The sequence below is a fragment of the Dysidea avara genome, chromosome 5 (genome assembly GCF_963678975.1).
Source record: "Dysidea avara chromosome 5, odDysAvar1.4, whole genome shotgun sequence".
In the NCBI taxonomy this organism is placed as follows: Eukaryota; Metazoa; Porifera; class Demospongiae; order Dictyoceratida; family Dysideidae; genus Dysidea; species Dysidea avara.
This window is the reverse complement of record NC_089276.1, coordinates 7877187-7891134: the sequence shown is the minus strand read 5'-3', so window position 1 is coordinate 7891134 and position 13948 is coordinate 7877187. Positions and strand designations below refer to the sequence as shown.

General features: G+C 36.4%; 1 protein-coding gene across 1 annotated transcript in view; it reads right to left on the bottom strand.

Moving 5' to 3' along the window:
- Positions 1-13948, bottom strand: part of LOC136255605 (uncharacterized) — a 129947-nt gene that overhangs the window by 81450 nt on the left and 34549 nt on the right. The window contains exons 8-10 of the mRNA XM_066048407.1: positions 12941-13192; positions 5395-5646; positions 3796-4098 (exon numbers count right to left, since the gene is read on the bottom strand). Coding sequence (XP_065904479.1) covers positions 3796-4098; positions 5395-5646; positions 12941-13192 — 807 coding nt within the window. The remainder of the gene's footprint in view (positions 1-3795; positions 4099-5394; positions 5647-12940; positions 13193-13948) is intronic.

Genomic DNA, 13948 nt, shown 5'->3' with positions numbered 1-13948 from the left:
CAAAGCGCTGTAATATTCAAAGTGTTTACCTTACGGCTACGCAATCAACATCATTATACTTGTGATGTAATAAGGATTTAAATGATACCTAGGGATTTACCCTACAACGAAAGTGTGAGGATCAAAATACGCTGTGAAAATACATTTTAGTTTATAAAACACGCAAACCCTTTACATACCTTTAGAAAATAATCCATAACTCGTTTCCAGTTGCTCCTATTCGTTCCAAATAACCGTTGGCTGATTCGCCATTCAATGGCGAGTAAGGCCATATGCAGCTCACGTGATTCAAACCATCACTAACATGGCGGACGAAGCATGGATTGTGGCGTTGCGACAAAACCAGTCGCTGTTCTTCATCGCTGTATAGCAAGTAAGTCTCTGTTGTTACAGTGATTGTTTAGTCTTCCCCTAGTAGCCCAATAAACAGGCTTTCTTTTGATATATAGTTTTAGGCCAATGGAGTTAGACAAGCCAAGTGATTTGGCCATAAAGCTAAACCCGTTTGTTACCAGCACGCATTCCTCAAACATTTTGTGTGGCTTTAAAGATTAAAGCCGGTTCAAAAAGCTGTAACTCTTGACTAAATTTGTTTTTAAAAAATCTGTCTTGTATAATTTTTTTACATGTTACAGTCTGTGTGTGCACCAAATTTCATGACCATTGGTGCCTGTTTGGTTGAGAAAAAGTGACTTATGTGTTTCCCTTTTATTGACAATAACATAGAAATAAAAGAAGATATCAAAAATTTGTCTTGTATAAAGTTAGAGCTATCACTGTACTCCTTTCTCACCAAGCTTCAGCTTTGTGGCTTACACCTATATGGAGAAAAAGTGACATATGTGAAATTCTGATTTTAACCAGTTATTACATCGCGCGAATAGTTTGCATTGGTATGGCTTCAACTTCCGTTTGTGTAACCACAATGGTTACATGCTCCACCTCTCCAAATTTCAATGAAATACACCAAGCCCACATGAAGTTATGGCACCACAAACACGGTACACTACTTTTGGAAAGTTACGATGTCCTGCACTATACACCAAGTTGGATTTCGTGTTATAATTCCGTGGCTTTAAGTCTGATTCTTCTACACCATTGAAGAGCCTTTCTAAGCTGTTTACTCCATCTGTACAGTGATTTTCAAAGCAATACTCCAAGCGGTTTTTCTGGTAGGCGTGACAAGTAGTGGTTTTTTTATTAGCTAATTTTGATTGCGTAATTGTTACACACTGTTGATTTTTTCATTGTATCTTCCTGGTTTTTAGCTCAATTTCTTTCAAACCACAAAAGGTTTGAGGTTCTATAGTTAACCTATTCACCCACCGATTTTTAGCTTCTTCCCATATGCGGTTTACCCTGTAGGCGTGACAACATATTGGTGTTATCTTTCGTGAATAATCGCTCATAACTCTTTGCCTGTTCATCGTATTCCAGCCAAAGTTGGTACCAAGATGCGCCTTTATACCCCCCTTCTGTGTGTCAAATTTCAAGGCAATCGGATATGGTGGTCACGTTTTATAGCAGTTTTTGTAAGTGTGCGACAAGAGGAAGAAAAATAAGAAGAAAGAAAAAAAAAACGAAGAAACTAAGCCAATGTTTGAAGTTGCATATCTCGGGAACACTTGAAGCGATTTCGCTCAAATTTGGAATGTGTGGAGTGCTGAAGTTGGAGGGCATGTCCACAGCAAAAATCGTCTTGTTTCATCAAGGCAGCACAGAGCTATGAAGGTGCGAAAATTGCGTTTTCTTTCTTCCTGTCAATATACTCATTGGTGTTGCACGCCGGCTTCTTGGGCCGCACGACACACTACCGTGTATCTTGATACATTATCGTATATGCAACAATACATCTTATAGAACACAGACCATTGGCAACTGCAGCAAAATAATTCCAGCTAGCAAGCCAGGTGAAGTACAAAGCACACTAAAAATGTACAAAACATTGAACCAAGTACATGCATACACCAACTTTGCAACTTATCCATTGGGCATGTATAAACAGTGCCATAGCCAGCACTCAGAGCAGTGTGTGTTTTGTAGTGCCACAGCCAGTACACAGGCAAGGGAGTTTAATTGGCATCAGAAAATCACAATAATAAAAATAATTAATACAACTTGCACAAAAAAAGGTTAAGTTAGCTATAGTGGTATTAATTGATTTGTTTATATTGTAGGTGTGACATGTCTCTGAAGATGAGCCAGCAATGAAGTGACACAACAAGGTGGTGAAGGCACAACTGGCAAATGATCCCAATCAAGCCAATATGGCACAATCCACTCTGTTGTAACTAGAGGCCACAGGTGATGTGCCAGAAAATCAGCGGTGTGGCATTGGTACTAGTTGGCATAGTGATCACAGTCTACAGTATTATGCATACACAACATACAAGAGATAGTTACACATTGCTGTATATGCAGCAATGCATCTTCTTGTTGATTGCAGATTATTGGCAACAGACTATATATTAGTAGCTCAAGTATCGAACGGTCCTGGTGAGCCAATGTAAGCAGCCATCGTGCGTTCAAATCACTATCCTTGTCGCCAGTTGTTGTGTCAGTAAATAAACAATAGATTTTATTAGCAAGAGTATATAATAATAGAGTAGGGAGGAGAGTGTTTAACTTCAGTGGATTCACCAAACTCACTGTGCTCAGACCTTGCGCAATCAACTATAGCCACCAAAGGTGACAAATGGCTTGTTCCATGAAGGAGTTTGTAGCATTTCTACTGCTTCAATTAGGAAATATCAACAGTCTTCTGTTCACTTAAAGGTATTGATTTATTACTAGACGTTTTATGGATTGAAGTAGGAGGGTTTGAGCGCAGTGTGTTTGTATGGATTATATTGAGAGTTAGACACTCTCCTCCCTCTTCTATTATTATGTACTCTTGTTATTAGCAATCAATATTCAATCAATAGAAAACAACACAGCTTATAAACACAAAAGCTACAGCAATCAACTCAAAAGCTAACCTAAAAAGTCACGTGATTACAATGATTAATATACTAAATCATATATCAAGTTCCGGACACTACACGTTATTCATCCAAACTCATTTTCTTTATATCGTATATTACATAATCTATATATTGTCGTGCATAATCTCATGATCTCATTTGCTATTATGGTGCCATTGTGTTCTTGTTCACTGTTGTGTATTGTTACGTATGCTACCGGCTTTGTGGAAAATGTTACGTACTTAGCATTAGGAAAAGTAGGCAATGATAGAGCTTGGTGCGGTGGAAGGGTGGATAACCAGGCAAATAACTGCATATATATGAGCAGAATAAATGTTGGCGATTGCCACTACTCTCAGGGGTGGGCCACAGCAACCAACATGTTAACCCCATACTTTCTGTAGTGGTATTTTTGACAAACAGTTTGTAAGTATGCAATAAAAAGAACACATTTCTTCCCAGACTTGACAAGCTTTGTCAACTATCAATAACTTTACACCAACACATCTTGCTTTGGAATTTTTTTTTCAATTTGACTCCATCATTCATCAGTTTGAAATAGGAGAAAACTATAGGAAGAATGCACACTACAAGGCTTCCACAAAGTAAGGGTAATATTACTGCACAGTAGTGTGACCTACTCCTACTGTAGGTGGAGAATATTGTGCTACATTGTTGTATTTACACAATGAAATCTGATCAATAGAAAATATCTCAAACACAAGCCAATGTATATGGCATGTAGTGTATGTAGTGTGTATGGTATGTAATGTATGTAGTGTGTATGTAGTGTTGTGTTGTGTGTGTGTGTGTTCGTGTGTGCTCTACTCACCTCCTACAGTGATATTAACCATGTCACTGTTCACAGTAGCAAGACCAGATTGACTACTAACAGCTTCACAGTAGTACACACCAGAATCGTTAAACTCAGCCATCATAACTGTCAATGTACTAGTGATACTGTTCATTGAGGTAGTATCAACAATAACTCTATTACTGCTATCAGTGATGATTGCATTGTTGAGGTACCATTGTATGGATGGTCTGGGGAGGCCTTCTGCAGTACAGACTTGTGTAAAACTGTTTCCAATCACTACATCCTGACCCACAGGATCAGTAGAGAATACTGGACCAACTGTTGAGAGAGCAAAACAACTTCATTAACACATATCAAAACTTGAAATTAATTTGTATTACCATAAATTATAATCTTGCTATATAATGCTACTAAACTAAATTTTAATATAAGTGATAGTAATATTAAGGCACACTTAACCAGTACTTTACTGAAACCTCGAGATTCATTCAATATATAGTTCTACCTGTGTGGTGGGCACCACATAATTGTATGGAGTGTGTGGTTTCTGCAACTTGCGACTGGAATGTTGGTTGTGTTGAGTTCATGAAGACTGAAACACGTTAGCTGAGCAACAAATACTCTTGTCTTCAGCAAGGATATTTCTGTAGTAAATATGGGCATCATAGATATGACTGAGATAATAAAATATAATTATGCTGGCTGCATTATTCAGTTGCAAAATCATCACATTTTATGGTTGTGATACCAACTGTAAATTAGTGCATAAATGAATGCTCTGAAATTCAAATGTTCGTTTGTTTGGGAGCATGTGAATAAAAATTCATAACATTCGAATCTTTTACGCGGGCGTCCAGTGTATATAATTAGGTCATGTACAGCTGAAATAGTACAGGACACGACATGCGCCAGGTATCAAGTTGTTAACATGTACTTTGCTATTGTTTACACTTAGTTAACAGCCTGTTGTCTACAGTCAGGTGCATGTGAAGCTAAAAGCGATGGCTAGTGCGCCAGGTGTGAGGTCGATTACAGCGATAAAACTACTACTTCATTACTGTTTACACTCACTTTACTGTCTATATCAAAGAGTATTTCAACAAGTAAGTGCATAGAATCCTCACAACAATAAGTCTTACTCCTTAGATTCAATAATTAAACATTTTGATTGTGGATTTTAAATATTAGAAACATTCGAATAATATGCAGACTTTCATTCAAACATTTGAATGCTCAATTCTAGCATTCGTTTATGCACTACTGTAAATTAAATTCCATGTAAAATTTTCGTACTATATGGTATTTGTCGAACTTCCACCATCTTTACAGTACATAATACAGTAGACATTTCTATTAATAACTGTTATAGGTAAGCACTGAGTAAACTTGTGAACAGCATGATACATTTGTAGTACGAATTCATCAAGAATCAAGGTTTAGCCCATCAAACTATATTTTGATGCATTGCAATTTGTAACACTCCAACGTTTACTTGGGGTATTTTTCTTGACTTAAGAAAGTCTAAAAATCAAAACTATTTTGTACACCATTTGTACCTAACTGTGTTTTGAATTATTATCATAAATGTGCCATGTTCATGCATGGCAAACTCACCATAAACAGTGATGGTACGGTTACTAGTCCCAGCATCATTAGCGACAGTACAAGTATACTCCCCTCCATCAACTGTAGCTAGATCACTAATAGTAAGGGTGTTGGTGTTAGTAGTTGTGGTGGCTGAGAATGTATTAGTCCTGCTCCAACTGTATTCTAAGTCTGGTCCACCCCCTGATGAACAGTTCAACTCTAACTGATCTCCATTATCATATGTGTTATCACCCATGATGACCACATTGTACGGAGCAACTGAAGGATGAAACACATACAACAGTAAGATAGTTTACCAAAGGACATGCATTGGGACTAACTTGTAAGTACAAAGCTGACCATTATGTTTGTCTGAGTGCATCAGTTAGTCAATTAGTTAGTCTTGATGTTCTTCTAAACAACAGGCACCATGCATATAATACTATGCCCTGCTATAAGTTTTAATGCTTTAAAACTAGGGTGTTATTTGTTTCTATTGAATGCTTACTTCATGTATTTCATAATTCATTAATTACCATTCTCAACTGTTTTATAGTTTATCTATCTATGGTGTCCCCGGACAAAGCCTCATCTCTGCTTTTCATTTCCATTTGTGTACAAGACGGACATGCCCTTGAAAAGATACAGAAGTACTGGTAGCCTACAAGGCCCACACTGTCATTTTTCAGTTGCTGCAATACCTGTACAGCTAACTGGGAAAGCTGTTCACACTGTATCCAGGCGCATCTTAAACTGGTATTATATATACACCTCACAGCAAAGCATACTATTTATATACTTATTTTATTTTCATTACTTTACAGATACACATGTGGAATTATGAAAACGGTGAGGTACAAAGAAGATAGGACAGTATAATTGAAAGTGATCTGAAGGAAAAATGGCAATTAATTATAACTACTTATTTAACTACAACTTGAAAATTACAGTAATGCTAACTACAGCTTAAATTAATGATAGTTACAAGGGTAAGGGAGATTAGTTCAATTACAACAAGGGCATACAAAATGAAGAGTACAATATTATTTGAATTAAAAATGATCCCATTAATAGTTCTTTAACTTTTGCTTAATTATGTCGATGGAAAAGGTAAGATCAATTGTGACCGGATCTGCAAAAACAGGACATAATCGCACAAGCCTAAATTTACAGTATAAAGCATTTAATACATTGGTTGAAATACTTGCATATTATTGAAAAAAAAATCCGTAAATTGTTTGACCGCCTCTTTTTTAGTGAAGAAAGGGACTAAAAGTACAAACCTGGATATCATCTTATTCACCTGCTCAAGAGGAGTTGGAAAATCTTTGTTTCGTTGCAGTAGACCCAAGGAATCGTAAGTTATGAACGTTAGTTCATGTCACGTTGAAGTGATTGTACGCAATTGATTTTTCATCACGAATTTCGCCTTTGTATGCAGTAAGGAAGGGTGAGTAAAGAAAACACTTACCCAGTAATTGCTTCCCCTATTCATGGGGAACACGATGGTGAAAATTTCAGCTCCGTACCTTGATCTGTTGGTAAGTTACAGCTGTTTTTGTAAGCACCTGTAATTTATTTTCCCTATAGTTGTTGTACAAATCGATTTTTCTGTTGTTGCTACTTTGTACGGCTGTAACTCCCAAAGTTATTGGCATATGAAGCTGAAACTTTGCCAGTGGGTACACTTGGCTAAGTAGAATATAGATATTTAATAAACAGGAATTCAAAAAAATATGCGATTATGTTCTGTTTTCGCAGATCCGGTCACAATTATTGGCAGAGCATTCCATAAATCTGGGAAGTGTATCATACAGTATGATAGTTACTGTATAGTAGGGACCACAAAGGAGTAGGCGTGGCCCACGAAATAATATCACCCAAAAATCAGCCTCAATTTTACCTGCTGACGATGAGGCAGTATTGGTTAGGTAAAACTAAGCCCAAACAAGTTTTCAGATCGACCCGAAATGCTTTCAACAAGTTGCTACGGAATTTTAAAAAAAACTTTATTTAACGGAATTTTCTACTGACTGACTGCCTGACTGACTGATGCCTCCAGACAAGCATGACTCGATAACGGCTAAGGCTACTGGCTTGATTCTCTCACAGTTTGACATCGCTTCGGCACGACTGGTGTCTTTTGGCATACCGCAGTACGTACAATACATTCTTCATAGACTTACCAGTGTCCTCCTTTGTGTCCCATTCATCTTTGCTGACAGCGAAAAGTGTCAATTTGGCGGTAGCACGTGATGGCTTCCCATAGTAACAGAAAAGTCTGTATTTTTCATAGTGACTACTTTGATTGCAGAGGTGCTTTTCAAACAGTTTTTGATTCGTACTGCTGTGTAACGGGTTGAACATAGCCAACAAAGAAGCTTCACTTTTCAAACGATAAATGATATAACTGGGGTGCATGGCACCATTTCTTTCTTTTGGCATGCGTGGATTGCAGAGGTGCTTTTTGAACAGTTCTTAATTCGAAATGCTGCATAACGCTTTGAACCTAGCTGACAACGAAGCACAATGGATACTTCACTTTTCAGATGATAATTAGGGAATGTGGCGCCATTTCAGATGCGGTATGCGTGGGTTCACCAGTCATAATAATTATTTACAAAAAAAGTTAACAAACAAGTACACAGAAAAATTTGGAATTTTCAACTAGAGTAGGGACCATAGCACATCGATAAAAAAGTACTGAAACAAGCTGGAGTAATGCATGATATTAAATGACAGTAAAACAATAAGAAGTGTTATATCCCAACTGTGCATTTCCATTATGGTATCTTGAGCACAGTAGGGATATAACACTTCTTATTGTTTTACTGTGATTTAATATTGTGCACTACTCCAGCTTGTTTCAGTACTTTTTATCGATGTGTTATGGTCCTTACTCTAGTTGAAAAATTCCAAATTTTTCGTATATATATAGGAATTGGCACATCTAATTGAGTTACTTGAAATCTTGTGACATAGTTTGATGTTTGAAGACCTTGTATTAGAACTGTTGAAAGTAACATAGTTAGAAATCTTAAAACTGGGGGTAGGATGCTTTAATGATCTTATGAAAAATAGAATGTCCTGTGGTTCGAATGTATACATTGAGGGTAATAATTTAAGATCAATTAGTCTTGCCTTATAATCCATAAAAAATTCCTTTAAAATGAATTTGGTACCACATTGCTGAATTCTTTCCAACATCAAAATGTCCTTAATGAGATTGGGCCACCACAAACAATAAAGTTGATCTGACTAAGGTCAAATAAAGAGTAATTTTGGCTTGTATTGGTGTAGTAGTTTTGAATGTTCACCGTATCAAACCAATTGATTTGTACGCTTTAACTGTAATGGCTTCGTAATGGGATTGCCATGTTAAATTTACTGTAAAATGATGCCAAGATCTTTGTGTTGAGACATATAGGATAATTCAAAATTGTCAAGACTGTAAACGGCATTAGCTGAAGTTGATGATGGTAAACACTGGAAGATCACATACTTATTAACTTTGAAAGAAGGTTTTCTGTACTCCACTTAAATAATAAGTTCAAGTCATTTTGGAGATTAGTGGAGTCCATATGAGACTTTATCGGTAGATAACACTTGAGATCATCAGCAAACTTAAATAAGGTTGATTGTTCCACAACAGGAGATATATCATTTATGTAAATTAATAGTAATGAGGCTAATATGCTGCCTTGTGGAACGCCAGACTTAACAGGTAGGATATCGGAAAGGCAGCCATTAATAGACACATATTAGTAGTGAGAAGTCAAATATGAATGAAACCAAGGCCATAAGTTACCAGTGATCCTACAAACCATAACTTTGATAATAATTTTATTGTGTGGGACACTGTCAAAGGCTTTAGAGAAGTCTAAGTGTGATTCGCTGAGCAAAAATTGGCTGTTTTTGCAAAATTCTATTTTGCTAGAAAAACGTACGAAATAAACTGGGTAAAAATATGCATACTACCGAGGAGTCCGCAACTTGTAAAAACCCTGTACGAGATTTCAAATCTTCAACTTCTCCTAAGATTTCAAAAAATTATGGTAAGATTTCAAGATTCCAGAGCAAATAAATTTCATGGTATCTAGAATAAATAGATCACGTGATGCTAAGTATCCGGAAATGTATGAAAACTTTAGTGAGTAAAGATTTCAATCTCTAGAGGCCATACAGAAGTTATAGGGCATAGCACACGTAATGCTGAATATGTATATGTAATAGGACGGATGGCTGTGATATTCGGGATTAATAGTGCGAGCATTGTAAACAGGAAGGAGTAAAATAGTGCGAGGCGAAGCCGAGCACTATTTCCTTCCTGTTTACAATGCGAGAACTATTAATCCCGAATACCACAGCCATCTGTCCTATTGCAAATTAATCCGACAACCATAGCAACTGTTACTAGGCAACAGAAATTCAAAAATAACCACTGCAAAAGACCAATCACACTTAGCAACCGTTGCATGGCAACCGTTGCTATGGTCTCAAAATGAGTTTTGTCTTAGCAACGGTTACATAGCAACCGTTGCTAAGCAACCATATTGTGTTATACCTTGGGGCATCTATCACTATGGTAACAATAGTTGTCAAGTCGGACATTTACTTCTAATAGAAACACACCACACTATTCTAGCCAATCAAATTAGTATTATAGATTTTTGTCAAGGAACCTTGACAAACAAGTGTAATACTAATTCTATTGGCTAATCGCTTGACGTATATCAATATAATACATCAAGCTGCTATTGAGAGTATTATACAGTAACACATTCAGTTGTTGGATTAACAAAAGTATACGTAAAATATACAGAATTTTGCAACAATTTTTCAAGATTTGAGATTTCAAAATCAGCTAAGATTTGAGATTTCAACAAGATTTCATAGAGGCTGTACAAGATTTCAAAGGAGTTGTGGACCCCCTGCATGCTACATAAAAATTTTATACTAATTTTAATCACTTTGGTATGTACCGAAAATAGAACTCAAATCAATAAAAACCTGTATACCACCAGATTCTCCTGTTCATTGGGAGTAAGAAAACCTTAGTTTCATGTTTTTACAGTGTATGGTACATGTGTTATGGGTGCTAATTTACGGTGCGGTAGAAATAAAGTTTACTGTCGTCATTTAATTGCTGAAATGGACTTCTTCTTTGTCCACACAGAGACATACACAGAACAAACTATATCTTTATCGATGTGCCAGTTCATGGTGAACAGATGGAGCCAAACCTCATCTTCGTAGCTTGTTTCAGTCGTGAGTTATGATGATTAAATATGCGCCTGTATTTCATTCGCCATATTTTTGCTGTATAAATCGAGTTTGTTCCTGCTCTAACTGTCTAGCGCTATAACTCCGAGAATATTCATCACAAAAGACTGAAACTTTGGCTGTTCACTCCTTTGTTACTATAGATAGCAGAGTAGCAAATAAACTGGAATTTGAGGAATGTGTGAAATTTTGCTCAGCGGGTCACAAATAAATGCAGTCTTTTTGGTCTTTAGATCATTAAAATAAAGCAGTAGTTGCTGTAACGTGAACTTGTTTCTAAAATCCGTACTGTTGATGTGATATAAGATATGAATAAACTTGTAATATTTGTTGTATACAATCTGTTTGAGGACCTTTGAAATATTACTTGATAGTGAAATAAGTCAATAATTGGTAACACTGGATTTGTCACCTTTAAACACTGGTAAAATTGTGTGGTGCTTCCACTCTGAAGGCACTTACATTTTTTAGAGACAGAGAGAAAAGGAAATTTAACGGTTGCTGCACAATTCTTTAATACTGAAGGGCCAATATTATCTGCACCGGAAGCTTTGGTAGTTTGAAGGACATTTAGTACTTCAAATAGTTTGTTCAAATTAATTGATATATCAGATATTAAGCTGTTTAATTCAGGTAGCATAGGTAAGTCAGCAGCACTATCAGTAAACATGGAGAAAAAGTAGTAATTGAACATATCTGCTTTTCTCTGTTGTAATGGAGTTATGTTTCAGAACTGCAGGTAACAATCTTGATTTAGACAGGCTCTTGATATAGTGAAATATTTTAGGGTCTCTATGCTTGGCAAAATTGTCTACTAGACTTTGCTTGTAGTTTGATTTGGTAGTTTGTAACCCAGATTGTAAGTTATCTTCTGCACAGATTAAGCGATTAAGGGCAGGCATAAAGAAATGTCGTAACCTTCACCTCATTGATTTTGGTGTCTTATATGAGCATTAAACCATTAGGGACATTGAGAGGATCTCAACCTGACTTTTGGAATAAACTGATCCATCCCTGTAATAATTGTTTGTTTGATGATGGTCCATGCTTCATTAACATCAGTACAAAATAACTAGTTAGTTAGGAGAAATTGACATAAACCATCATAGTCTGCCTTTGAAAAGTCATATACATAATTTGATGGTTTGTAACCAGAATGAGTAGAGTAGAATGACATTGTTAAGGATACTAATAATGATTGGATATTGAATCGTCCATATAAACAGAGAATGAATTAATAGCATCATTACAGTTGGTAAATACAAGGTCAAGTACATTACCATGGATATGTGTTGGGCAGTTGATTATCTGCAGTAAGTTACACTGAAACACTAAGTCACACAGTTGTGAAGAAAAACTAGTTGACCCATTAAAGTGGCCCAGTTCACATCTGGGATATTGAAATTACCCATTATGACAAGTGGCATAGGATCAGCAGTAAGGTTCTCAAGATATTACATTAGATTAGTCTGTAGTTAGTAGAAGCATTAGGAGGGTTATATAGTAAGCAAATTCGAATTGGATTGTTTAGTCTGACAAGTACAACGATCAAAACGATCGATTCTAGGTTATCAGGGTAATCTACAAGTTGGCTGGAAACAAAATTACTGATAGCTAAAAGTACTCCTCCACCCCTAGTGTTTCTATCTGAACAATATATAGTAAAGCCAGCAGGAAGAATTTCACTATCTGCTATTATAGAATTTAACCATGTTTCAGTAATGTTATAGCTAGAAGTGTAGACAAACTTTTGAAATTTGTAAATATATTTACAAGGCTTCTGTAATTATGTAAACACAAATGTAGATCTCTTTTCATACCTGCCTGTAAGTTTAGTACAAGGTCTCTCATGCTGGCATAAAGCTTCTTTGCCGCACAAGTGTGGGTGTGTACAAACAAAGAAACACACAACACACAATTTTCTGAAAACAACTTCAGGAAACCAGGCAAATGTTTGGTTTAAAAATTAGTTTGATTACAGAAACTCATTGGAAGCATTTTGGGTCATTAGCATCGAAAGAATATTTGAGTTTAGGAACCCAACCAATACTGCCAAGGTACCATGAATGTAATGTGAGGCTGGTTTCTGGTCAGTACACAACACAAACTATTGTGATCCTTACTAGTAAGCACTACTATACTTAATGACACAACATTACAAGCCCAACTATACATTATGACCGTACACTCGTACACTTGTCAGCTTGTATGGTTCTATGAGAACTAATTCAACAAATGTAATGTGGTGGCTTGAAAAAACCTGTTGAATGGCTATGAAATCTCAACTCACCATAAACAGTGCTGGTGTTCATACTAGTTCCAGCATCATTAGTGACAGTACAAGTGTAATCCCCTCCATCAACTGTAGCTAGATCACTAATAGTAAGGGTGTTGGCGTTAGTAGTTGTGGTGGCTGAGAATGTATTAGTCCTGCTCCAACTGTATTCTAAGTCTGGTCCACCCTCTGATGAACAGTTCAACTCTAACTGATCTCCATTATCATATGTGTTATCACCCATGATGACCACATTGTATGGAGCAACTGTACAGGGTAACACACACACAGTAGTAAACCAGTCAATAAACAATATAACTAAGCTCATAAGTTCATAACAATTATTTTGAGCTGTAGTTACTCATAAGTTTAACATACAGTGTTATACTGAGCGAATTAGTGTGACCTATAATGTAGTTTATTGGGAAATTGCAGCACACAGAAAAACCATGGCCACCAAGAGAATCTCAAGTTGAATTTTATTGTAAGCTTTCTGCCAAATACATACCACCTAGGAAATTTTTTAACACTATATCCTCTGAAATTGAATCCATGCAAAACAGCCAAGCTGTATAAAAGGGTGCAGCCTTCAAAATGTCTGGGTGAAAAAAGTTGTGAAATCAAAGGTGGCTGCCTTTAAATGGCTGTAATGATATTGATGATAAATGTATTCTATTATTAACAGCAATGCTGCCATTTCATGGCCACCGCCTTCTAACCATAAACTGGCTTTGAGGCTTGTTTTTACACAATTTTCTTCTTGCCTACAGATACAATGACAATTATAAAAAACAAAGTCAAGTGCTCACCAATACAGGAAAAAATCAATCCGATTGATACCAAAGCCATTAGTGGTGTGCGATATAGGATATTTTCTTATCACGATTATTGCACACAACATATCACGATACAATATATATCACGATATACAACTCATCACTCAGCTAGTGTATTTACACTGATGACACTTGTAGCAGTGATGTACTAGAAGTACAATACAACCTGGTGCATGACTAGCATATA